This window comes from Citrus clementina, unplaced genomic scaffold, assembly GCF_000493195.1.
Source record: "Citrus clementina cultivar Clemenules unplaced genomic scaffold, Citrus_clementina_v1.0 scaffold_2, whole genome shotgun sequence".
In the NCBI taxonomy this organism is placed as follows: Eukaryota; Viridiplantae; Streptophyta; class Magnoliopsida; order Sapindales; family Rutaceae; genus Citrus; species Citrus x clementina.
In genome coordinates this window covers 23,211,268-23,236,260 of record NW_006262688.1, presented here as the reverse complement: position 1 = coordinate 23,236,260, position 24,993 = coordinate 23,211,268, and the positions used below count along the sequence as shown (strand labels likewise).

Genomic DNA, 24,993 nt, shown 5'->3' with positions numbered 1-24,993 from the left:
ACTAAAACGTCACACAAAAGGTGCACAATAGCACTCACCACCGCAAAAACCCACTTGCTGTCCTGTTGCCTCTTCTTCACTAGCAAGCAAAACCTACAAACTCATTCATTTTTGCCATTTCATCATAACTATCTGATCGGATCGATCAGCCAATCACATGGAAGAGCTCTTTGACACGATCAACGTCCGAGACCTCCTCTCAACGCACGACCTCACGGACCAAACGGCACCACTCACCGCACCGGATCTCCGCCTTCTAATCTCGCGCCTCGAGTTTCATTCCCTCCAAATTAAATCCAAAGTGCAATCCTACATTGCATCCCACCACCAAGACTTCGCCTCGCTCTTCTCCCTCTGTAATGACACGGTTTCGAGAACGGATGAAATCTCAACCGACTTGTCGGATATTTTGGGACTGATTTCTTACCGTCCGATTGATAAGGAAGTCAAGGAGATAATTGATGAGGTGAGTGCGAAGATGAAAGAGGCAAGGGTGAAAAAGGAGTTGTTGGAGCTGGTGAGGGCAATTGTGGAAATTGGTGAGAGGTTGAAAGGAGTGAAGGAGGCATTGAGAGATGGACGGCTGAGATTTGCTGCGGAGGAACTGAGGGAGTTGAAGAAAGATTTGAGAGTTGGCGATGAGAATGCTAGTGAGCCGTTAGTGTATGGTTTGTTGAGGAAGGAGTGGCTTGTTTGCTTCGAGGAGGTAATGCGCTTTTTTGGTTTTTTTTTTTTTAATTCTGTCTCTTATTATGGTATTTCTTTGGTTTCTGAGGAAATTGAATGCTTCTTGTTTTTACAACTGTGGTGGATCCATTTTCTTTCTTTCTTTTTTTGAAATAAAAATATGTTTTTAAGTTTTTCGTGTGATAGATAGTTGTTTGTAAGTTCTTAAACGAAAAAATGAAAGTAGGTTTCTGAAGGACTAAGTTTGGTTGCCAAGAAAATTGAGGAAAATGAGAGAAATTTTGAATTGGAATGTACTAGTGAAAATTTAGATTAATTAATTTGCGCATATATGGAGTTTGACAACGGAGAAAGTTTACTTGTATTGGAGAAATGATTTCGTAAGTCTTATTGTTACTGTGATATTTATTTTAGTGTGATGACTATTTTACTTTGTGATTTTTATATTGAGTTTGTCATTGGATTTTAGAGGAACTAGATTTGGGTTTGTAGATTCAAGAGTTGCTTGTGAAGTTCGTGGAAAGTGCTGTGTGCTTCGAGAAGGAATCTAATAGAGTTTTGGTTAAGTATCAGCTGACTGTTGATGGACTTGACGGGATTGAGCTTCGTACGGTTCTGGAAGCAATGGAGGTGAGTTTTGTACCGAATGTTCCATCTACTTCCATTTATGCCAATTGAATTTTTTTTTTTTAATTTTTTGGTTTGCTGGAACTTAATCATTATGTATGTTGCAAAGACATTACAAGTAAAACTCCAGCTCTTTTAGATAACTGTTACAAAAAGTGAAGGCATTTGTCTGCAAATTTTCCAAGGTTTTTTCATTATTAATTGTTACGGGATTTCTGTAGGTGGTTGGAATTTTAGATTATGGGTTAGCAAAAGTTGCAGATTTGACGATCAAATATGTTATCTCTCCTGCTGTAAGTTATGGATCGCCTATTACATTTGTGGAAGAGTTAAATCCAGGTCCAGAAAAAATGAGCGAAGCAATTTTGAGGATGGTACCATCTGTTGATGATAAGGTATTTTGATGTGAAACAGCTGAATGTTGGATTGGTTCTATATCTCTGATTTCTAATAATGGAAGAATGTGTGGTGTGAAGTAAACCTTGTTTATATTACCATTTTCCTGGAAATCTTATACTTTATGTTCCTTTTCCCTGAATCTTTTTCCAGTCATAGTAATTTTGATGGAACAAATGCATCTGCTAGTTTATGTATCCCACAGGGATGTAATGGTCTTGTCTTGACTTTTTGATTTAGTGGATCTTATATGCTATTTAACATTTTTTCTCAAATTTTCAGATTGAAAATGTGGATGGAAAAACTATCTATTCAGGGATTATTCAAGTTGTTAAATTTATCCATAAACGCATATGCCTCCAAAATGGTTCTTGGGTCCGATGTTTTGGAAGATTGACGTGGCCAAGGATATCAGAACTGATCATTTCTAACTTCCTGTCTAAGGTTTGTCTTTCTAACCTTTTGATGTATGTCTTCAATCTTTTGCACTTTCTGTCTCAATATCCGAAATTTGTCACACAAGTGCTTGTTATCTTTTGATTCAGGTTGTCCCTGAAGATGCATCAAAACTTGCTGACTTTCAAAAGATTATCGACCATACTTCAGAATTTGAGGCTGCTTTAAAGGAAATGATGTTCATTTCGGCGTCTGATAACAAGGATGCAAGATTGAGCAATTTTGCTGAAAATGTTGAAGTGCACTTTGCATCTAGGAAAAAGACAGAAATCTTGGCAAAGGCTAGAAACTTGCTTCTGCAATGTGACTTTGCTGTTCCCCAAGTGAGCTTTAGGCATTGGCATGCATGTGTTTCTAGCTGTTTGTAATATGTTAGCAGTGGAGTAAAGGATTTTTTTCCCCCCTCTACAGGAATCTACTGGGAAGGATCCTATATGTCAGAATGATGGGATGGCTGTTGATTCCTCTGAACATGTTGTTGACTTGCTATTTATGTCTGAGAGGTGTGTTGTTACAATAGCAGCTTCTCAACTTATGAAGCTGGTGCATCAGATACTTCAGGTAGTTAATTCAAAATATTTAGTAATAGGATTTTTTCATCTAATGCAGTGGCACCATAAATATGTGAGTTCTTCTATGCCACAAGGGGCACTGCCATTGTGCATCCATTTAGTTGTTTTTGATGCTGTTATAGCAGATTATGGGAAACGTGTATCAATTTCTTTCTGGAACACAAATATGTATCCTTGTGGAGCCAAATTGAGATCCATATTGTGCTCCCCTTTGTGCCATTTCGGGCCTGTTCCCAAAATCTAAAATGTTATTGACTATGTCATGTTACTGCTGTATGATTCATTTTAAGTAATGTTAAATACAAATTTTATTTTGGTTTTTCTCATTTGAATGACTATGAACATGCTTGTGTCTGGAATATTATTCAATGGAGTTATGTGCAGGATATTTGCCTATCATCGACGAGAGTGGCTTTTGAATTCTATCATGCTGCTAGGGATGCTGTCCTGCTTTATGAAGCTATTGTTCCTGTGAAGGTAAGTGCATGGAGAAACTGGTGCAACTTTCAAATTTACCTCAAAAACCATCTTATAATGTAATTGGTATGGATGACTGTTGGGATTACTTCTCTTTCCATTTCTAAAATAAAAATGATCAAATTAGCTTAATTTTACCAAATCTTGTACTTGTGGTTCTCATTCGAGTTATAGTTGATTCTGCTATCTTCACTAGACACTGATGATATCGTGCTTGGGCCTAGCTCTGGGTCTCGCAGAGTCGCTTGTGTTTCAGTTTCAATGTATTTTTTGTTTTCAGTTGCTAAGTTCACAAGTTGTATATTTTGTTCTCTGTCAAAATAACATCCTCTATGAGTTTAAAACTAAACATGGAATCTTAGTGAAGCAAGTTTTCTGAAGATAATTTCAGAGCATTTTGATAACAAAAATTTGTTCTGTGAGTTGAATGGATAGCTGCCTTTCATCGTCTGTATTTGACCCAATAGTATGTTAATAACATTCAGTTTTGATTTATGAAGCTAGAAAGGCAGCTTGAGGGGATCAATCAGGTTGCTGTGCTGATGCATAACGATTGTCTTTATTTATCGCAAGAGATTCTTGGGTTTGCATTTGAGGTATGAAGAAATTTCTGTAGCAATAATTTATTTGCACACACGAAATCTCTTATTTTCTCTGTCCCATGTACCTAATTGCTCATATATATGGTTGCTTGGATATATTCTGGGATATTATTTAACTGTTTTAGCTAAACTGCCTTTTTTTTAAAAAAATAAAATAAAATAATGGAAATGCAACCTTGGATTTTGGGTACTAAAGAATTTGAACCTCATATTTCAGTATCACTCAGACTTCCCAAGTTCCATTAAGGAACATGCTGTGTTTGCGGATATGGCTCCAAGATTTCATCTAATGGCAGAAGAAATACTGCAAAGGCAAATTCAAATAGTTATTTTTAACTTGAGAGAGGTATATTTACAGAATTCAGATTTGGAATTGGCAAGAAGATTTTGAAAGCTATCAGCATTCATGAATTGTTCAAATTGCTGCTTTGTTGACTCTGCATATCATTTTATTGTTAGGCCTTAGATGGTGCTGATGGATTTCAAAATACTCATCAGATACAACAATTTGAATCTGCAAAGTTTAGTATAGAACAGGTAACTTTGCTTTAAATTTTATGTCATGCTGCTGTTCTTCTCATTTTGTCTTTGTGTTTTCTTTCCCGGTGAGCTAAATGTTTCTTCGTCAGGTTGTTTTTATTCTTGAGAAAGTTCATATTATATGGGAACCACTTTTACTGCCTTCAACTTATAATAGAAGCATGTGTACGGTTCTAGAATCAGTGTTTTCTAGAATAACAAGAGATATTCTCCTCCTAGATGATATGGCTGCTGAAGAAACGTTGCAGGTATGATTTTTTGCTCTCCATTCTAGTTTGTAATTTTTTAAATCCTTTTGAGTTTTAGTTCACCATCTTATCTGTTAACTTGTTTTCAGCTTCAAAGACTGATAAATTTGATGCTTGAAAACTTATCGTCTCTATTGGAGTCCCTTGCTGCCGTCAACCAGAAGGGAAAGACAGAAGGGGACTTTTCTCGCCCTCTTGATGATCTCATACCTTCTTTATGCAAAATCAGCAAACTTGCAGGCATGTTTTTTCACTATTGTCAAAATTCTTTCTTGAAATTGGTAGATAAGTAATTATGATTACTAAAATGTAATTCTTTCCTTTTTATCTTTCAAATATTTTACCAGAATTGCTAGATATGCCTTTGAGGTCCATCACAGCAGCATGGGAAAGCGGAGAACTTCTCAGTTGTGGTTTCACATTATCAGAGGTACAATGTAATCTGTTTAGCAGATACTTTTGCTGGTTTTTAAACTCGTGCTATGTTCTTGGACTTTCTGTATTGGAAATTTCTTTTCATTCTACATTCAAAACAGTAGATGAGTTTTGTTTCAGAGACCTCATCCCATATGCAATAATATGTATCTTTTTTTTTTTTTATCAATTAGAATAATAATATGCATCTACACATATACATGCGCATATACATATGGCATCATATGGTTTTATATTAATTCTGCCTGTTTCATTGTGTTAACAATCTCATTGCTGCCGCAGATAGAAGATTTCATCAAAGCGATATTTGCAGATTCAACTTTAAGGAAAGAGTGTTTATGGAGGATAGAAAATGTTCCCTTGTAGAAGTTAACAGATGCCAAAAATTTTTACAACTGAAAAGAGAGAAGAAAATATTAGATCCTGCAGTACCAAAATTGACAACGTTATCATCTTGATCCAACCACACTGGTGAAACAGTTGTTAATTGACGGCGTTATCATCCTGATCCAACCACACCGGTTAAACAGATTGTTTTGGTGTAGATTTATGTAAAGTTCATCGACTGTTTAACTTGATACCCTTGTAGTTCAGATATATGTTTCATGTACATTATTCTTCATTGACAGAGAATGGTTAATGATTTATTTTCCTTGAATAAAGAAACATAGATATTTCGTGTAGATCATAGAAGGCAAGATTCTGGGCAAATACATGAACCATATGAGATACGTTTCAAAGAAGTTAACCCGTTCTAATCTCGCGACTAGTGGACCCAATAATCGATGAATTTTACTTCCCAGTTAACAGAAATAATTTATTATCCGCTAGTGGCAGAAGTTTTCAGATGTCGCATATGAAAAATGGCAAATATGTTCTGGAAAACGCTATCCTATCCACAGAACCACGTTGGCAAATACGTTCTGGGAAACGTTATCCTATCCACAGAACCATGTTGTTTGTTGATAAAGAACGGTAGCAGCAATTCTACTACGACTTTGAATGGTTAAGAATGACTTGAGAACAATCTGGGCGAATTTTTTCACACTAATAAAAAAGTCACTTGTAAATACAATAACATTAGTAAGACACAATGACGTTGATTAATATCAAAATTGTTCTTAGACCAACTTCTCAACCAGTCTCAATCTTTCTTTTACTGTTCAAATGGATTGCAAATCATCCTTGCCTGCTGCCTATTCTGCCATGAGTTCATCAAGAGAGAATTCATCCTCTTCAATGATTTGTCCATCTTTTCCGTCCCATGGTTCAGTTTTCACGATAGAAGGAGTGCCATCTAGAGGCAAATTGCCCTTTCCTCCACGCCCAGATTCCTTGACAAATTCTCTGGAAAAACAAATCAAATACACTCAATGTTTATGTTCATTTCAAAAGTGCATTCCAGATAAGGCAGAAACAGAAGACTTACACAATATGCTCGAGCTCAAATGCACTTTTTAGTGGTGTATAAACTCCTTTCTTCACATTCAAGGCTACCAGAGCTGGATACCCATAGCCACCAACTCCAACGCGATTCTCAAGATCTGGCTGCTTACCCGCAGCTGCCCAAACAAAGCTGAAAAACAGAAGTCTTGTAATTAGAACTCTTTCAACCTTGGTTTCTACACATTTGATAATTATATAGATAATTATCTGCAATAAACAAATCTAAGGAAGTCTCATATGCATGCCTGTAATGACCCCTCTTGAACTTTTCTGCAACTGATAACAACATCTCAAGGTACTTGTTCCTTCCTTCCGCCTTGGAATCCAAAATGTCAGGCAGGAATGAAACAAAGCAGATGGCCGCTGAGCCACACTTCTCTTCCATGACATCCTATATAGAAAGATAGAAATAAAAATAAACATATCGTTGGAATACTAGATGAAATGGAGGATTAATAGCAAAGAGAAAAAGACTTACTTGGCTGGTAAGTTCAGTCACTTCAGGTGGTGCAACATTTGTTTCCAGCTGTTCCAGAGCAAATGATTCAATAGCTCCCGCAGTTCTAGCACCCTCATAAGGAATTGGGCTATCTTTGTCAGCACCAAATACTAAGATGGTGGGGAACCCTTGAACATTGAATTTGCTCATCAAAGACTGGCAAAAGCACTCCATTAGAACCACAAAGTTTTAAAAATATAATCAAGGAAAGCAACAAAAAGAAATCAATTTTGCCTGGTTCATTCTGGCAATTTGTTTCTTTTGATATACAAATCTTCAGTTTTCTATAAATATCTCTATGCTCTAGCATTAGCTATAATATTCAAGGGGGAAATGAATAGTACACAGGATTACTGCATTCCAAGAATGGCAAAGATACCATATTACCTTCTCAGAATCGCAATCAACATGACCCAGTTTCACTTTGCCCTTCAAGTTATTAGCAGCCTTCTTCCACTCAGGAGCCAGCTTTTTACAGTGTCCACACCTTTAGAAAAAGAATTTGGACGAATTTTATCACATCACCATAATAACATTTCCTGTATATAGATTCAGCGCAATCTTCTAAAAAAGTACAAGAAAGACCTAAGATGGCAGCTATCTTAAATATATACTACCATGTTCCTGCATACACATAGATGGAAATGTATAGATACAGATAGCATGTAATGTCAATTAGACCATTATTCACATCCAGCAGTAATATATATCTACCAATCATTGAAAGCTCCTCAATAAACAATAAAGAGCATTTCCATTTATGAGCACTTACCAAGGTGCAAAAAACTCCACAATCCAAAGATCTTTGCTTTTGAGCACCAACTCATCAAAATTGCTAGAATTCAATTCTATAGACTCATTAGAATCAGATTTAGATTTATCACTTGATCCTCCAGTTGCTTTCCCACTTAGACGTTCCTTCAATAGTGCCTTTATCTGTAACAAGATCCATAATACTTAAAAATGTGAAATGACTTTTCAACTCAAGTTCTAAGCATGAACACACAGGTAATCCTCTCTATATAATAACCATTCCCAAGCATTAGAATCATTCAACCATTAGCTGAAAGTATTCAATAAGTTATTGAGTCATTACATATTAACATTCCTTCCCCCTTCTTTTTGTGATATGTTCACATGGAAATCTTCTTCATATTTCATAAGAAACTACAGCAAAAAACTAAATATGGTGGTTAGTATATGACAACCATGCATGAAGCTCCAGATATGGATAGGCCAAACCCACAACCCAGCTCCTCAAATGAGAGTTAAAAGTGTTCTATGTTGCTTCAATGGCTGTTTGGGTTGAGTATGGCTTTCAAACACAAAATTAACTCCTTTAATTAATGATGACAAAAGCAAACAGTCACATTCTTTAGTGATGGCAAGAGAAGTCAATTCTGGAGCATTTCACTGAAGAAACTGTAACAAACCTGTTGAAGTACAAATTCTGCAATAGGTTTGACATCCCTAGCTCCTTGGTAATCTACTGGAGGCTTCCCTGGTACAAACACCTTTATGGTTGGGAATCCTCTGATCCCATATTCCTACAGAGCAATCAAACATCTTTAAGTCATCTCAACCCACAAAAACAATTTAGTAAATACATCAATAATGACAACATAGGAAACCTTTTGTTCAAGAGACAAAAGTCATGTCTGTAAAACCTTAATGTACAGCAGCAACATCCAATATTATTAATTTCAGAAGAATGAATATGTATCAGACTCTAATGGCCCAGAACTGATGGTGGCACCATGTTTGTCCATCATAGAGGTGCATTATTTGGCTTTCACTATATCTTCATAATTGCAGTAAAAATCTATAGTTACCAGTACTTTTAGAACCGAAATATTCTGTCTGTTAAAGCTATCTACTAAGATTTAAATATCAGGTCCAACCCAAACATTGCAGTAATGTTAAAGAGCAACTAACCACAAACACTAACAATAACGAACCAAAAAATGCACCAGATAGAAATGCTTGTACTTTTAGTAATAGTACACAAAAAACAGTGGTACTAAGTCCACGAATGTTTATAGAAAAAAATTATGACTTTACATTAATCGCTAATGATCAAGCTTATCAAAATATAAAGAAACCTGAGCAAGGGACTGGTGTTCATTGGCATCAAGAGCTGCCACAGTAGCGACACCTTTCAAGACAGTAGCTGCTTTCTCCCATATGGGTGTCAAAGCTTGACAATGACCACACCAAGGTGCATAGAACTCAACCAACACAACTCCATTGGCATTCAGGACCTGCCACCATTCCAAAAATTCTCAATTTATAAACATCAAGTCTAAAAATTTTGATAAACTCTTTCTCATTTACAAGAGTAACGCAGTACCTAAAACCAAATGCTGGTAACAATGAGAATATATTTTGCGAAGATAAAACTAGTAATTGATTTAATACAATTTCAGAAATAAGTTTTAAAAAAATCTAAAGTTTTGATCTTTATATAAATTTAGAAATAAAAATGTTAAATGAAACAAATACTACGATAACTCTAATACGACTTGACAGATCTAGTGTAAATACAATGAACAAGCAACTTCAATTACATAATTTCAATTAGTATACAAATTTATACTTGTTTTCTGTTCTCAGCAACAACAACTAAACACAAATTTTATTGAATCGTTTTCTTACCCAACGGAAAATAAGCACAGAAGTAATCAATTTAATTTACCTTGGACTTGAAGTTGTTAGGAGTGAGCTGAACTACTGGTGATGATGAACCATACAATGCATCACTGAGATTGAAGCGCGCAAAGAATGAGAAGATTGTTAAAATGACAAGCAATTGTGATCTGCGCATTTTCCGTCACTTTCTCGAGAAATTTTTAATTTTCTTTTTCTTTCTTCCCAGACTCAGGCGGAAGTCTGTCGACGGTGAAGAGAGAAGAAAAACCCATCCGCTGAGAGAGCTACGTGTGTGCAACGTGTCTGCTCCAATAAGAAGCGTACACGTCAGCATTCTAATGGGACAAACTGTTCCTCCTGAGAAATAATTCCGAGCATGGGATTTCTGTGCTTTTTACTGCTGTTTCTGACACGTGGCCGGATGAATAAATCAAATAATTCTTTTTTAATTTATCTATTTCAAAGATTTTTTTTTATTTTATGATAATGAATTTTGTGTTTTATCATCATGTCAAGCTTTTGACGAATATATTCAAATTGTAATGGATTACTATTAATATTTTTGTTTCTTGGATTTTATTAGATTAGTGAGAAAATGAGTAAGTTAAGATATGCAGAACCGAACCGAATTCAAAAAAATTGGTTGAATTCCTTTTTTTGGGTTCAATTTGGTACTTTTTAACTAAAAAACCAATAACTTTGATTCAAAATAAAACTGAATATTTTGTTAAGTTCTCAGTACAAAATCTCATAACCAAAATCAAATTGAATAATCAAGTGGCATTTTTATAAATTAAAATTTCATCATGTGTCATGATATAAGAGGACATGATACACATTAGAACAAAGGAGAAAAATTAAGGATTGAGATCATCTTCTGATTTGAGCACTCTTTATCTTTTACAGATATTGTGCCACATGTGTTTTACTGTTAGTGGATGATTAAGATTTAACTATTTTTTTTTTAATTTATTAACCACCAATCATATTAACAGAATTTGCCTCATATGAAAATCAGATTAGGAGAGGATCCTAATCCAAAAATTAAACTCTAGTTTCTAAATCTAGCATTGCACATTGCTCGTACCACAACCAAACAAAACATTGGGCATGTTTGGATGCTTAGATTAAGTATGAGATTAGACTAGTTTTGGGATTAAACATTTATATCATATTTGACAAGTTTAGTTGGATTGGAATGGATTAAGGGGGAGTAAATTTAAGTTTAATCCTAAAATCATGGGATTAATAATCCTAATTTATACGTTTAATTGGGATAAGATTAAAGAAAAAAAATTATCCATTTATGACACTTTCATTTATATCATTATTTTTTATTTATACCTAATATTAATTTTTTATTTTTGATTTACTTAAAATTGATTATCTAATTAAATTGGTATTTTACTAACTCTTGAGATTAAACTTTCATTACTTGTATATTTTATAATTTATCAATAAAATTAACAATTTAATAATTTATTTCATTATTCATTGTATTAAATTTAATAATCACTAAAATAATATTATAAATAATCACGAAAATTAATAACACCATTTAATTAATTGATTTTATATAATCTTTTTTAAATATTCGATATAAATTAATTAAATATTTAAATTGGTTAATTTCTTTTTTATTTGTTCATTATATTATGACTACCCAATAACTTATTTACGATGTATTTAGTTTTCTAATTAATTATGTTTAAATTTATTTTAATTATTACTATAAAATTTCATGAATAATTGATATTTATATTTAAATATCAAGTTAAATGTTATTTAATATTATTTAAGTATAGTCCAATGTGATACTATACCAATCATAAGATTATATAATCTAGTTTAATCCAATCAAATCTAATCGTAATAATTAGTTCAATTTAATGCTGCGTGACAAAAATAACCTAAGGTTCCATCGCTACTCTTCATCTTCATTCCCCAACTCATCTATATCTTCAAGTCCAAGTAGCCGCTTGTTTGGCTGTTTCGCAACTCCCTCCTCCTGATACTGTCGGCTGTCGCTACTTCATCTGCCTTCATCTATCACTGGCGACTTGGCTGTGAGATGAGTGATGAAAGGTTGGACTGGAAGGCATGCAAGGCTCTTCTTCCTCTTGGCTTTTTCCAACAACAGGAATTACCCACCCCTCGTTGAACTAGTGATAGATGCTATTGTGCATATTTTTAGAAAGAGAATTATTTAGCGACTAATAAGGATTTGATTCTCACTTTTTTTTCAACTTTCGTGTATATTAACATTCTCCTGAAATGTCCAATTTATTAAAGTTTGTCAAAATTTTGTGTTAAAAACCATTAATGATAGGTGTAAGGGCAAAATTAGTATTTTTCAGTTCCTAAATTAGTGAAGGATGTTATTTTTGGTAGGGGTTGGCATCGTGTGGTTCAGTTCGATTTGGATTTTTGGGTTTGGTTTGTGATTTTTCGGTTTGGTTTTCATTGGGAATTTTAAAAACCTATTTGATTTATTTCTATTTGGTTTGGTTTCAATATTAATCAAAATTTTTTTAACCTTATAAAATACCGAACTAAAGACAAAAAATTAAACTGAATTGGATTTTTGGGTCCCATTCGGTCCATTAAATCGCTAAATGCTACATGACATTACTTTAATTTAAAATTTAACTTTTTGGATTTTTGGTTTGGTTTTCGAATTTAAAATTATGAACCAAAAATTGAACTAGAGTATTCGATTTTATACAAAACCAAAATATTCAGATTTTTCTAATAAAAAAAAATCGAACCAAACTGTTAAAATACTAAATCAGACAAAAAAATTTTTATGTCTGGTTCGGTTTTACACACCCCTAATTTTTTGTTTCTTGAGGATCGAAAATCTTACCATAGATGATGACTGGGTTTAAATCAAAGACATAATTGAAGATAGGTTTAGATTAAAGATTAGAATTTAGTGTAGTACACTTCTCAGTTATATAAACATATTACATAACACATACATCTTTATCTGAAAAATGAAGAAAACGATGATGTATACGTTCTTTTTTATTGGTTGCACAAGCATTATCATTAGTTTTATAACCTATTAATGATTTTCCCGATGTTTGTAATTATAAAATTAATGATTTATCGGTTTTTGTGATTAATTGCTAATAAACTTTCAGTTTTCGTAATAAATTTTGATTGATCAAATATTTAACTTCGTTTATGAAATTTTATTATTTTAAGCATGATCAGTACTAAAACAAAAATCAATAAATGTTTTTGAAGAAAAAAAAACACATTTATTTATAATTCAGCTAATTGCAATGAATATATTTTAAAAATATTTATATCGCTTTCCTTTTTTCAATGAGTAAGCCTTTTGAGTTTTGATGTCCCTCAAAATTTCTAACTCATTTTAATTGAAATTATGTAAATAACTAAAGACAAATTAATTCATTTCTTATTTTAAATGGAAATTTAATTAAGCACTTACACAAAGTTTTATTTTAAAAATTTATACACCAACCTCCATTCCATGATTTATATTTATATTATAACTTTTAATTGATTTTTTTTAGAAACTTATAAGAATTTTAAATGATGGAGATAGATAAACTATATAGAAAGAAGAAAATAATTTAAGATCTTAGGACTTTTATGTCTTCTATAAATAAAGACCTAAAAGAAATATTTTTAGACAAGTGAAATTTTATGGCACATTAGTTTATTTTCATAAGAGTGATAATAGAGTTACAAACTCTTATACATATTTATTTTTATATAAATTGATGTGACATAATTCAATTAGTTGGATTAAATATCTATTGCCCCCAATGATTTATTTTCACTATTTTTTTATTTTTATCCAATGAATACATTTATACTCTATCAATATGTACAAAATAAAATTATTAGTTTGCAACTCTATTCTTACTCATTTAATATGTGGATTAGTATTTTATAAATTAAAGTGAGGTATTTTATGAAATAAAATTCAATTAGTCTGTCATAAGAATTTTAGAGGGTTTGTTAAAAGGCATGTTCTCTCTCAGTGGATTAGAGGATATATGCTAAATGGACTAACCCAAAAGATATGGAAAGTTAAACAATAGTGGTTTTATTTTCCAAACGGTGATATTTCCACCCCATCTCTTGCCTAATTATTCCACGTATTAATATGGTAATTTATAGTAGAATCGTCCTTATTTGAATAAATTTAAATAAAGTAATAATTTTCACAATCAATCAATTTTCCTTTCTACAAAATTATCACGAAGTCTTTCTTCACAAGTTCTCTCTTTCAGAGTGAGAACCCAGAATGAAAGGATAGTAGCCCATAGGGCTGCAAGAAGTCACCCACAAGTTGGGTGTCCTGTTAGCTCAGTTTAGATTATTTTCGTTATCTTTGTAGAGTTGTTGAAGCCTTAATTGCAGAGAAAGTGGTAGATATCCAAGAGTAACTATCTCATGGAAAAAGAGGAACTAATTTGTAAGTGCAAAACTATTACATTGGAAGAGAGAAAAGCAAATAAAGTAGTTGTGGGTAATGTCATGACAGGAAAAGGGAGAAAGCTAATAGAGGGATGCTTACTGGGTAAAGTCTTACACCTAAGAGGAGTCAGTAGAGAGGGCCTCAGGTCAGCTTTACGACAGATGTGGAGGACAACAGACGAGGTGAAAATCGAAAAACTGGGAAGTAAGATTTTTATGTTCAAATTTGCCTCTGAAGTTGATAAGAGAAGAGTTTTATCAGGTGGCATGTGGCATTTTAAACGAGCTTTGATAAGTTTAAAGGAGCCAAGTGGAATTGGGGAAATAATGAAACAATCATTTACTCATGCTACATTTTGGGTACAACTCTATAATGTCCCGGAGGGGTGCATGGATTAGGAGATAATATGAGTGCTGGGGAAGGAGATTGGGATAATTGAAGAAGTTGATGCGGACGAGGAAAGATAGTGCATTGGTCAATATGCTAGATTAAGAATTTCAATCGATATTACACAACCGCTGAAGAAATTATCTCTTTGGAACAAGATGGTGCATAGGATGTTCCAATTCCAGTAGTAAATGAGAGATTACCAGAGTTTTGTTTCTGTTGTGGCCTCATTAGGCATCAGTATAAAGAGTGTGAAAAGTATAAAGGTCAGCCAAAGGACAAACTTGCCTATGGAGTATAAATGCAAGCAGCCCCCTTATTCGGCAAATCCAGAACCAGTAGATTCAGTGAAAGAAGGCCAAAGGCGAATGACAAAATTATTAGCCAGGCAACTAAGAGTAACCAAAAATATTCTAGAGGCAATCCAGATTCCTAGCAACAGTAATCTAGTCCATCACACAAGGGTAATGCAACCGAGCCAGGAACAGACTTGGACCAAGAAGACACACACGTGGCAGCTAACCGAGGGAGCAACGTAGAGGAAGTAGGTGATATGTAATTAATGCCTAGCTGGCATAAGTCAAGAGAGCAGATGATAGACTGCAACAAGTAACCATTGGCCTTTGACAATGAGAAAACCCCTAGGAAGATAAGCAATAAAGCGGGAAAAACTCATGAAAAAGAGAGAGAATGTGAAAAATTTACCATTAAGGAAACATCAATTGATGTAGGATTTGACCAACAAGCTAAGGCCAAAGGTAGTGGAGAAGAAGAAGAAGAAGGTGTAGATGATGGCTCAAACTCAACCCAATTAAAGCGCAATAAAAAGAATTGGAAACATCTGGCCCGATAACAAAATGAGAAGGAGAAAGTAAACAGAGAACATATCTAACCAAAAGGTCGCACTGTGCATCAATGGGAATGAGCCCAAACCATAAAAGAAGCAAAGTTGTTAGCCCCGTTAAACAAATACAAAGACAAGATCAGCACCACCCACCTTCAGCAAAACTCCTGCTAACATGAGAATTAATGGCTGCAGAAGATATGGAGGTGTCAATGCCTGTTATCACATATATATTGGCAGAGGCTGGTGGCCAGCCCCGTCAACAGTCATGAAATTTCTCAACTGAAATGTCCGAGGTTTGGGGAATTCCCGAACATTCCTAACCTTGCAAAGAATTCTCCAGCAACATAGGTCGCAAATTGTGTTTCTATGCGAAACAAAGCTAACACATATGCAAATGTCAAATGTGAGTAGAAATCTAAGAATAGAAAGTTGTTTGGCAGTGAACAAAAATGGGATGGGAAGTGGATTGGCTTTGGTTTGGAACAATAATGTTAACGTGAGCATTACTTCATATAGCAACCATCACATTAATGCCAGGGTTCAAAATGGCAATGGGAGCTGGATGAGATGCACAGGAATTTATGGGCATCTAAAAATGGGGCAAAAGAAACACATTGACAATGTTGAGAAGATTAGCAGGTTTGTTTGATACTCCATGGATTTGTTTTGGTGATTTTAATGAAATTCTACACCCTAGAGAGAAGACATGTGGTAAGGATAGAAACCCAAATATGATTAGTGATTTCAGAGAGGCATTGTAAGATTGTAATTTGATTTATTTGGGATGTAAAGGCTATCCATTTACTTGGGGCAAAGGTAGGTTTGGTCCCGACTTTGTCGAAGAAAGATTAGACAGATTTTTGTGTAACAAAGAGTGAAGAGAGGTTTATGATGACTGTGCTGCTCTTAATTTGGAAACATGGACCTCAAACCACTGCCTTGTGCTAATGGAGGTAATTGAACAAGGCAGTGGCCTAAGGTATACTAAACAAAGTGCTTCACGAGTGCACTACGAAGATATGTGGAGCACTTATCAGGCATGTAAAGACATAATTCAAAGAGAGTGGATGGCTGAATTGAAAGGCTGGAGCAGAGTGGAATTTGAAGGGAGGAAAAAGAAGATTGATGAGTTAGTGGATAGACTCAAGGAGCTGAGATTCAGTGGGGAACACTACAGCAGTGGAGAGGAGATAAAGAGAGTGAAAAGACAAATTCAGAACATTTTGACAGATGAAGAAATTTATTGGAAGTAGAGATCCCGTGCAGATTGGCTAAAAGAATGGGATAAGAACACGAAATATTTTCACACAAAAGCCTCATTTCGGAAGAGGAAGAACAAGATTTGAGGCATTGAAAACAGCAAAGGGAACTGGACAGAAAAGGATGAGGAGGTAGAAAGAGAATTCTGTGAGTACTTTGCCAACTTGTTCTTAACAACCAGGCCATATCAGAAGCAGTTGGATACAACCCTAGAAAATGTAACTCTAAGAGTCACTGATGAGATGAACAATCAGCTGTAGCAACCTTTTACAGAAGAGGAGATCTTTAAAGCTTTATCACAAATGTGTGGTACCAAAGCTCCAGAACCTGATGGCTTTCTAGCTGTTTTTTACCAAAAGCACTGGAAAATGGTAAAGGCTGGATTGGTGGCTACATGTCTTCACATTCTAAATGAGTAAGGTACAATAACTCCTCTTAATTACACATACATTGCTCTAATTCCGAAGATCATGAAGCCTAGAAAGATGATTGATTTTAGGCCTATAAGTTTGTTTAATGTAATTTATCAAATTGTAGCTAAAGCTATTGCAAATAGGCTTAAGCATATACTTCACTAAGTTATCTCTCTAACTCAAATCGTCTTTATCCCAAATAGACTCATAATTAATAGTATCAATGTAGGTTATGAATGTTTACATAAGATTAAGCACAGTAAAAGGAAGAGAAATGGTCTTGTAGCTCTAAAGTTTGATATAAGTAAGGCCTATAATAGAGTGGAGTGGTTGTTTTTTAAGCAAACTATGCTTAAACTAGGATTTGCTCAATCGTGGGTAGATCTAATTATGTGGTGTATCACAACAACCTTTTTTTTTCAGTCATCATCAATGGCACAACAAAAGGCTTAATCTATCCTCTGAGAGGCCTAAGACAAGGCTGTCCCCTCTCCCATTATTTGTTCATTATGTGTGCAGAGGTATTCTCTGTTATGCTGCAACGAGCAGAAGGAAAATGATTGATTCATGGTTTAAAGTTCGGCAACAATATCAACATCTCCCACCTCTTGTTCACTGATGATAGTCTTGTTTTCACAAGAGCCTCAGTTAAAGATTGCCAACATCTTAAGTAGATTTTTTACTGTTATATAGCTGCATCAGACCAGTTATTCAACTACAACAAATTCTCAATGTTTTTTAGTAGCAGCACGGGCAGATGAAGTATCGTAACACTATAAAACATCTTCCATTTAAATGTAGTCTCCAGACATGAGAAGTACTTGAAGCTTGCATCAATGGTGAGGAGGAAAAAGATAAGATTCTTCAATGATATAAAGCTGAGAGTGATAAGCAAAATCTCAGGTTGGTAATATAAATTCTTCTCCAGTGGGGGAAATGAGGTGCTAATTAAGGCAGTAGCGCAGGCTGTTCCAGCCTATCCTATGAGTGTGTTTAAGCTTCCTCTTAGTATTTGTGAGGATACCCAAAGAATTATAGCTAGGTTTTGGTGGAGTAGTAACACAGACAAGAGGAGTATTCGTTGGGCAAAATGGGAGAGCATGAGCCATGCAAAACAAAGATGAGGTTTAGGATTTCGAGACTTTGCAAGTTTTAACCAGGCCTTTGTGGCAAAGCAAAGCTGGAAAATCTTGCAGTTCCCTAACTCTTTAGTGGCCAAGGGGTTACAAGCGAGTTATTTTCGGAAGAGTCACTTTCTTAATGCAAAACTAGGATCCAAACCGCCATTCATCTGGAGAAGCATTTTATAGGGGAGATAAGTAATCAATAAGTGGATTAGATGAAGGATTGGTATGGGTGATCAGGTGCAAATTTACAAAGGAAACTGGATGCCGAGGCCAACGTCCTTTAAACCAATTTCCCTTCCATCTTTGCCAATTGAAGCTACTATCTCAGAGCTTATAGATGATGATAATCAGTGGAAGGTGGCGTTGGTATACCAACACTTTATGAAAGAAGATGCGGACATGATCACAAGAATTTCACTTTTTAGCAAACCAATAGAAGATCAAGTTTTATGGCACTATGATAAAAAAAAAGGACTATAATGTCAAAAGTGGGTACCAAATAGCCTTGAAGGTGAAGCTAGAAGACTCCCCAGGCTGCTTAAACCAAAGAGTAAGTCCATGGTCTCTCATCTGGACTCTGTCGTTGCCAGAGAAAATCAAAATTTTTACTTGGTGAGCAGCAAAAAATCTCCTCCCGATAACTGAGAATTTATGGAAAAGGAAAGTTTTAACCCATCCTCTCCATCAAATATGTGGAAGTTTCATGGAGAACACTTTCCATGCATTGGTAGAGTGCAAGTCAGCCTGCAAAATCTGGAAAATCTCTCGAGTGGCAGCAGAAATTCGAAGCACTGTAGCTCAAGACATTTTTGAGGTGATTCAAGAACTGAAGAGAAGAATAGGCAAGGCTGAAACTGAGTTGGTTGTGGCTCTTTTTTGGTAGCTTAGAGTGCTCGAAATCAAGTGTTATTCAAGGGAAAGAGAGAAGGCCCCCGTGTTCTAATGGCAAAAGCTGAAGCAATAGTGGAGGAGTTTAGAAGAATCAGGGAGCCAACAAATAAGGATAAGGCTAGTCAGAAAGAGAAGGTTCAAATGTGCTGGAGCCCCCCCTCTAATTGATTAGTGCAAAATTAATGTGGTTGCAGCCATAAATTTTGAAGGTCAGTGTGCAGGCATGGGAGCTGTTATAAGAGATAACAATAGTAACTTTGTGGCAGCAGCCATAAAGGCCACAAAGCTTCATGGTGATGTAGCCTTTGCAGAAGCAAAAGCCGTGAGTTGGGGTCTAGATGTAGCTAAGCATGCAGGATTGTCAAACATTCTAGTTGAATCAGACTCTCAAGATGTAATTGATTTGGTTAACAACATAAAGAGTAGCAGAATAGAGATCCAGTGGATGATTGCAGAAGTGCAAAGCAAAAGGAAGGATTTTCATGCAGTTAAAGTCCAGCATACTTCAAGATCTTGTAATGTTATTGCTCATTCTTTAGCTAAACTAGAATTAGAAAGAAGTGAATCTATTGTTTGGGTAGGATCGTACCCTTCAGAAATCATGTATTTGCTTAACTTGTTGGTTGAATGAATTTGCTTCTTCTCCCAAAAAAAAAAAAAAATCAATTATCTTTTGTAATTTTCTTTGTGACTTAAATCTCTTCGTCTCTTAACTATTAAAGCTATTTTCAGTTTGTTTTGGATTTTTTTTAGAGGTTCAAGAGTAATTTTAAAAAATTAAAAGTTAAATTTAGAGTTTGATAATTTTTTTTAACAAATCGTTTTTGTCAAATAGTGCGACTATTGTCACCCCTATAAATATCTCTTAACACCTATTTTCTTAATTAACCCCATTAAAGTATTTTAAAAAATTATAAAATTCTTTTAACACCTCCATCAATAACAAAAATACCTTAATTAAAACATATTAGTGTAAACCTCATTAATTTTTGTTTGTTTTTATTATTTAACCTCATTTCAACAATAGGATTTCTTCCATTCAAAAGAAAAAACAAACGATTTTCTTCTCTCCATTGCAATCACCAATGGTAAATTCTTCACCCAAAAATTAGAGGAAAAAACAACTTTTTTAATTTCTATAATGTTAGATTTTTTAAGGAATAAATTATTTGAATTTTGAGTAGGGTTTTAATTAGAATTGTCCTATCATGTAATTTTAATAAAGGTTAAAATTGTAAAATAATTAAAGGTGTTTTAAGAGGTATTTGGAGGGGTGCCAATAGTCCCACTCTTTATCAAAATCAACTCATTTCACATAAAATTTTAAAAAGTACGAGAGGAGTAACTTTTCAAACTGGCTTTTTAAAATTAAATTTGGAGAATTAATTTTATATCTAATATAATTCCACATATATCCTCAAATTTATTATAAAAATCTAAAATTATCCTTATTCAATTAGAAAATAAAATTATTAAAATTAAAGAGATTATTATTATTATTATTATTATTATTATTATTATTATTATTATTATTATTACAACATAAAAAGTAAGAAAATAAAATTATAAAAAATAAGAAAATAAAATTAGTAAATTAGAAAATTTTATTTTAGTTATCAATTTTAGTATATACACAATAAAAAAATTATATATACAAGTTTATAAATGTGTAAATAAAATTTATTCAACATTATATTCATTTTATTATTTTATATTCTTACAACAATTCAACATTAAGACTTATTAAACATATACGATTGTTTTTAAAATTTATAACACTTTTACAGGTAAATTTTACCAAATGTTTAATTAATTCTCTTTACAATTAATTATTTCTATAACATAGTTAACAACAATTATTTAAAAAGTTATAACATTACCAAATTGGCGCTTAACAAATTTTGTAAGAGCCTACTAGAGTGTTTTTCAAGTAGATTTACCTGACTTGACGCCTGAATTCGAATTTAGGAGGAGTTAGGAAGTTAAAAATTTAATTTTGTGCTTTGCCCACCTTACTACCTTTTAAAATAATAATTGCATAAAAAAACTGTCTGAATATAAGATTAATTTATCTATGTTATCCTTACCAAATTACCCACAAAATATACGTTATTGTGTCATAATATTTTAGCTTATACAATATATTGTTTCCTAATGAAACCAATCATTTATAAAAGTATATTTTTCATGAGATGCTTCCGTAATTAAACCCATTATTTTAAGTTTAATATCCATAATAAGAATCGTATGGATAAATTGGTAGGCTAATTCATTTTCTTCATTTGGTGGTTTCTAATAATCATTCTTGAGACAATTTCAACCAACGTGAGAGAAGACATGATATTGTGGACAATTCTTGAATCCATCAAAAGCCATGGGAAAAATTAGCCACAGATGTTCACTCAACTTGCTCGGTTCTCATTTGATCCATGTTTCAAGTGTACTTGCAAATTTTGGGCGCTGATTTTAATTTTACTAACAAATCTCACCCAGTATTTCTGAACCATTTACGAAATGCAAATTAATATTTTACTGCAAGTTTGGTACCATTCTAGTCTCGACATGTATTAATATTTCAATGAAGAAACAGAGACTAGTTTCTTGCATTTGGTGTCTTGAGTTATCCAAAGCTTCGTGCCTCAGTTTCTGCTTCTCAATGATAATATATATACGACCAAAAATGTCGCTCACCTTTCCTCTAACAAACTCATGCGCAACATCATCTTAAACTAACTCATGCGCAACATCATCTTAAACTAAGGCTGCGTAAAGGCAATAAAATGACAAGAGCCATGACACATGATGGCTTCTCCCATTCGTTTTGGTTTTGCTAGCTGAAAATTCAAAACAAGCTCCATGAAATAAGCCAAAACCCACCAAAATGTTCACATTCAATTCGTGTGCAAGCCAGCTCTTCTTTTTGTAACTGCATCACATTCTTATTATCTTGCGTGTGGGTATGATATCAGAACAACATCATAATAAATGAAAGCAAAATGGAGAGGCTAGTAATGAGATACGGTAAGAAGTTGAAGAAGCTGTTGAAGAAGATGTTGAAGTTTTCGAGTTCGGATAAAGCAAGCCCTGTATCTCCTACTCCTTGTGCTGTTCATTGTGAGGATCTCTTCCTGCAATCAGCAGGGAGAAAAGAAAAAGATCGCCGACGCAGAGACTATGATGATGATCCATTCACGGCAGGTTACATTGCAGCTCAGAATTACTTCACCCTAAGGCCAAACATTTATATGTAAGTGAGATAATTAGATGTTGATCATGATGGAATTTTTACGTTTTTATAACTTGCTGACGAACAGCAAAACTCATCAATTTCACTAGAGTTTGCCCAGATCAAGATCATTTGTAGTTGCTCAGTTATCATATATTAAACTTTTGAGTGGCATTTGAATTGCATGCTCAACCTACACGATTACCCTTGTGGCCCGTCACATTTAAGTCTTAACTGTCTTGTGTGTCAAGCAAAGAATATGTAATTCTCATAGCAGAGAAAAGATGGGAATATGTTTTTGAGTCAGACAAGAAAAAGGATCATTTGCCAATTTTTCTGTAGGTCAAAAACAGATAGTTATCTTTGGTGAAGCCTGAAAAAGGCCATCATAGGATCATATACATCTCGATTAGCTTGAATGCCAAAAACAAAATCTGCATGAGCGTAGTCCTTTATGTTTTGAACCACCAATTTGTCACTGTCATGATCTTTGAGGTTACCTAGCAAATGCTTCACATCTTTTACATCAGAAAGCAAGTCCTTTCCTCCATAGCTGAGGAAAAGAGGTAGGTCTTTTGGAATTTTTGTCATGTTGTACACAGGAGGTGTAGGCTGTCCGTAATGATTCATGTTGTCATCTTCATTGCCATAATCATACATTGCTATGGTGCCCTTTCTAGCCACTGTCCAAAAACCAAAACCAGTGAAATTAATTGTAGTCAAGTCTTGTTAGTTTGAGATTTGTTATTGGCTCAGCAATTAGAGAAACGCATACTTTGAGCCAGATGGATCATGTTCTTTGTCGCCGTAGATTGAGGTTCATGTTCAAGAAAAATATCAGTCCTTGACGAATTTAAGCAGCAATTCTGGCCTGGAAATAGAAACAATTTTGTTCTCAATTTAGGAAATATACAAGATTCTAATGAGCAAGCCTACGACGTCAAGATTGAATACCTGTGAAAGAACTCATCAAGTTAGAGCAGTTATTGCCTGGCTTTTGGCAAATATCTTCCAGAAGTTTGGCTACAGCACCCCTGTTCTCTCATTAAAGAAAATATATTAATGATAGCATGTCCATGATGATAATTAAGTTCTTTAGTTGTTTTCTTACCCTCTAGGAGCAAATTCATGGAGACCTAACCAGTAAATGTCCTGTTGAACACAATGAGGAACCAAGAAAATATAGAGAATATTGTCAGCTAATTTTGCATTAATGAAATTTAGGAGTCACAATTGAACAATTGAGACCAATAAATCAGTCTTACTTCAGCTAGAAATGCATCAACAGCACTTCTTGCAAGCTGTGACGGCATCTGACCCAGATAAGCAATCGGGCTGAGCAAAGCAGCTGATCTTATCATACTTACCAGTTTATCTTGTGAAAAAGCAGCAAAAGCAACTAAAGTTCCCTACAAAAGCAGTTTCGGATTTACAATTGCCCAGATGCTAGTTCACGAAAAGATAGCCAAAGCAACAGAGCAGAAATATTCACCAAGGAATGCCCAACATAGTGTAGTTTCTGCTGCCCTGTCTGATCATGCACAAATTTGACCGAAGCTGTTACATCATAGGCCATTAATTCATCCCATGTCCATTCCCAGTAAGCCTGCAAAAAGTTTACAAAGGCAAAAATTTTAGTGGAATACATTTTAAGGATCAGCTAATAGAGTATGACAGTAAATCATATGGAAAAAGCATATTGAGAACCGGATCATTAGGACTAAGTGATGTGTGTCCGAGACTGTATTTAGTGCCACGAGTGTTGGCAATCCACACGTCATAGCCCTTTTCTGCCAAGATGAATGCCAAAGATTCATTTGGTGAATTTAAAAGCCATGTTATCCCATCCTGCCACCACAAATAGATTTAATATCGTTTCATCTGATGTGCAGATATTCGCAGGTTATAAAATATGAATTTTTTAATTTGTTACTACTAACCATCAAAAGTCCATGTTGTAGCAAAACTGGGGGCATGTCAGCTGGCTTGCCAGACCGTGCTTTTGGCATCCTCTGCATGCTAAGAATGTAACCATCTTGTGTTGTTACCTACAAACCCATCAGAGGTTTTTACTCATATCACTATTAATCTCAGAAACTTGATTGAATTGAACAAAATATTGAAACACTGATCCGAGTGTGGTACCGTATGTTCATGGCAGATGTAGCCTTGTGATTGCACCATTGATCTGCAAATACCATCAGCAGCAGGTGGGGAAGATACAAACTTTCCCTCATGACCATTGATTGAATATATCTTTGTTCTTGATGCTGCAGCTGCTGATACACAGAATAGAGTCACAAAACATAAAGAGATTAAAGAGTTTAACATTTTTTAAGTTATTAACGGCTGCAACAACTCAAAATCTTCCCTCATTTTTATAGTTGACATATTTCACAATCAACTATGGCACTATAACATTTCGTTTCTGCCACGATTTTTCAGTTCTTTAAGAATTCCCTGGAGGCAAATTTGATGCATTGAAGAGAAACGTAAACGTATGAAGTTAGATAATTAATAACGAAATGTTGGTGCAGACGACAAGAAAGGCTAATGCAGATAAAGCTAATAGAAAGGTCGTGTCATGTTTTAAAACAAAGTGCGAGTAAATTGCATTGAAATTTGAAAATAAACCGGTTTGATAAGGACTTGTGATAGGGATGCTTGGTCAACTAGAAACAAAGAAGTGAATTGAGGCATGTTCATGAGGCAACATCTTCGTTACCTGCATTAAATAATTTGATTATAA

The 24,993-nt window shown here is 34.4% G+C and overlaps 3 protein-coding genes across 5 annotated transcripts; 1 reads left to right on the top strand and 2 right to left on the bottom strand.

Annotated features, from left to right (window-relative positions):
* On the top strand, positions 1-5,739 carry LOC18051401 (centromere/kinetochore protein zw10 homolog). 3 transcript variants are annotated; one of them, XM_006447607.2, is made up of 14 exons: positions 1-706; positions 1,180-1,317; positions 1,536-1,709; positions 1,993-2,154; positions 2,256-2,489; positions 2,578-2,727; positions 3,123-3,215; positions 3,716-3,811; positions 4,035-4,163; positions 4,277-4,354; positions 4,447-4,605; positions 4,695-4,845; positions 4,953-5,035; positions 5,323-5,739. In XM_006447607.2, exons 1-14 carry the CDS (start codon positions 158-160, stop codon positions 5,404-5,406), a joined length of 2,280 nt encoding a protein of 759 aa, XP_006447670.1. In that variant the 5' UTR covers positions 1-157; the 3' UTR covers positions 5,407-5,739. The 3 variants fall into 3 exon arrangements, 2 of the variants coding, with proteins under 2 accessions (XP_006447670.1, XP_024047133.1); XM_024191365.1 differs by lacking the exon at positions 3,123-3,215; XR_002907190.1 differs by lacking the exons at positions 4,953-5,035; positions 5,323-5,739 and having other exon boundaries at positions 4,469-4,605; positions 4,695-4,785.
* Positions 5,740-6,057: 318 nt separating this feature from the next.
* Positions 6,058-9,917, bottom strand: LOC18051400 (protein disulfide isomerase-like 2-3). Its single transcript, XM_006447606.2, has 9 exons — positions 9,681-9,917; positions 9,088-9,246; positions 8,419-8,532; positions 7,758-7,921; positions 7,373-7,472; positions 6,965-7,141; positions 6,732-6,877; positions 6,470-6,616; positions 6,058-6,387 (listed from the first exon to the last, which is right to left on the bottom strand). The coding sequence occupies exons 1-9, from the start codon at positions 9,807-9,809 to the stop codon at positions 6,237-6,239; spliced, it is 1,287 nt and encodes a 428-aa protein (XP_006447669.1). The 5' UTR covers positions 9,810-9,917; the 3' UTR covers positions 6,058-6,236.
* Positions 9,918-21,829: 11,912 nt separating this feature from the next.
* Positions 21,830-24,786, bottom strand: LOC18051399 (triacylglycerol lipase 2). Its single transcript, XM_024191383.1, has 9 exons — positions 24,390-24,786; positions 24,185-24,292; positions 23,952-24,092; positions 23,737-23,850; positions 23,510-23,653; positions 23,356-23,396; positions 23,199-23,278; positions 23,020-23,115; positions 21,830-22,927 (listed from the first exon to the last, which is right to left on the bottom strand). Exons 1-9 carry the CDS (start codon positions 24,573-24,575, stop codon positions 22,602-22,604), a joined length of 1,236 nt encoding a protein of 411 aa, XP_024047151.1. The 5' UTR covers positions 24,576-24,786; the 3' UTR covers positions 21,830-22,601.
* Positions 24,787-24,993: the final 207 nt, after the last annotated feature.

What these genes read in the sequence shown, in the direction of transcription:
- LOC18051400 (XM_006447606.2), bottom strand. Translation starts at nt 9,809, where the DNA reads ATGCGCAGATCACAATTGCTTGTCATTTTAACAATCTTCTCATTCTTT. An exon ending in GTGGAGTTTTTTGCACCTTG is followed by an intron (nt 7,473 to 7,757) that starts GTAAGTGCTCAT and finishes CTTTTTCTAAAG; the next exon opens with GTGTGGACACTGTAAAAAGC. An exon ending in TTCAAGAGGGGTCATTACAG is followed by an intron (nt 6,617 to 6,731) that starts GCATGCATATGA and finishes TCTGTTTTTCAG; the next exon opens with CTTTGTTTGGGCAGCTGCGG.
- LOC18051401 (XM_006447607.2), top strand. Translation starts at nt 158, where the DNA reads ATGGAAGAGCTCTTTGACACGATCAACGTCCGAGACCTCCTCTCAACG. An exon ending in TACCATCTGTTGATGATAAG is followed by an intron (nt 1,710 to 1,992) that starts GTATTTTGATGT and finishes TCAAATTTTCAG; the next exon opens with ATTGAAAATGTGGATGGAAA. An exon ending in CAAAATCAGCAAACTTGCAG is followed by an intron (nt 4,846 to 4,952) that starts GCATGTTTTTTC and finishes ATATTTTACCAG; the next exon opens with AATTGCTAGATATGCCTTTG.
- LOC18051399 (XM_024191383.1), bottom strand. Translation starts at nt 24,575, where the DNA reads ATGTTAAACTCTTTAATCTCTTTATGTTTTGTGACTCTATTCTGTGTA. An exon ending in CTTGATGAGTTCTTTCACAG is followed by an intron (nt 23,116 to 23,198) that starts GTATTCAATCTT and finishes TTCTATTTCCAG; the next exon opens with GCCAGAATTGCTGCTTAAAT. An exon ending in CATGATCCATCTGGCTCAAA is followed by an intron (nt 22,928 to 23,019) that starts GTATGCGTTTCT and finishes GTTTTTGGACAG; the next exon opens with TGGCTAGAAAGGGCACCATA.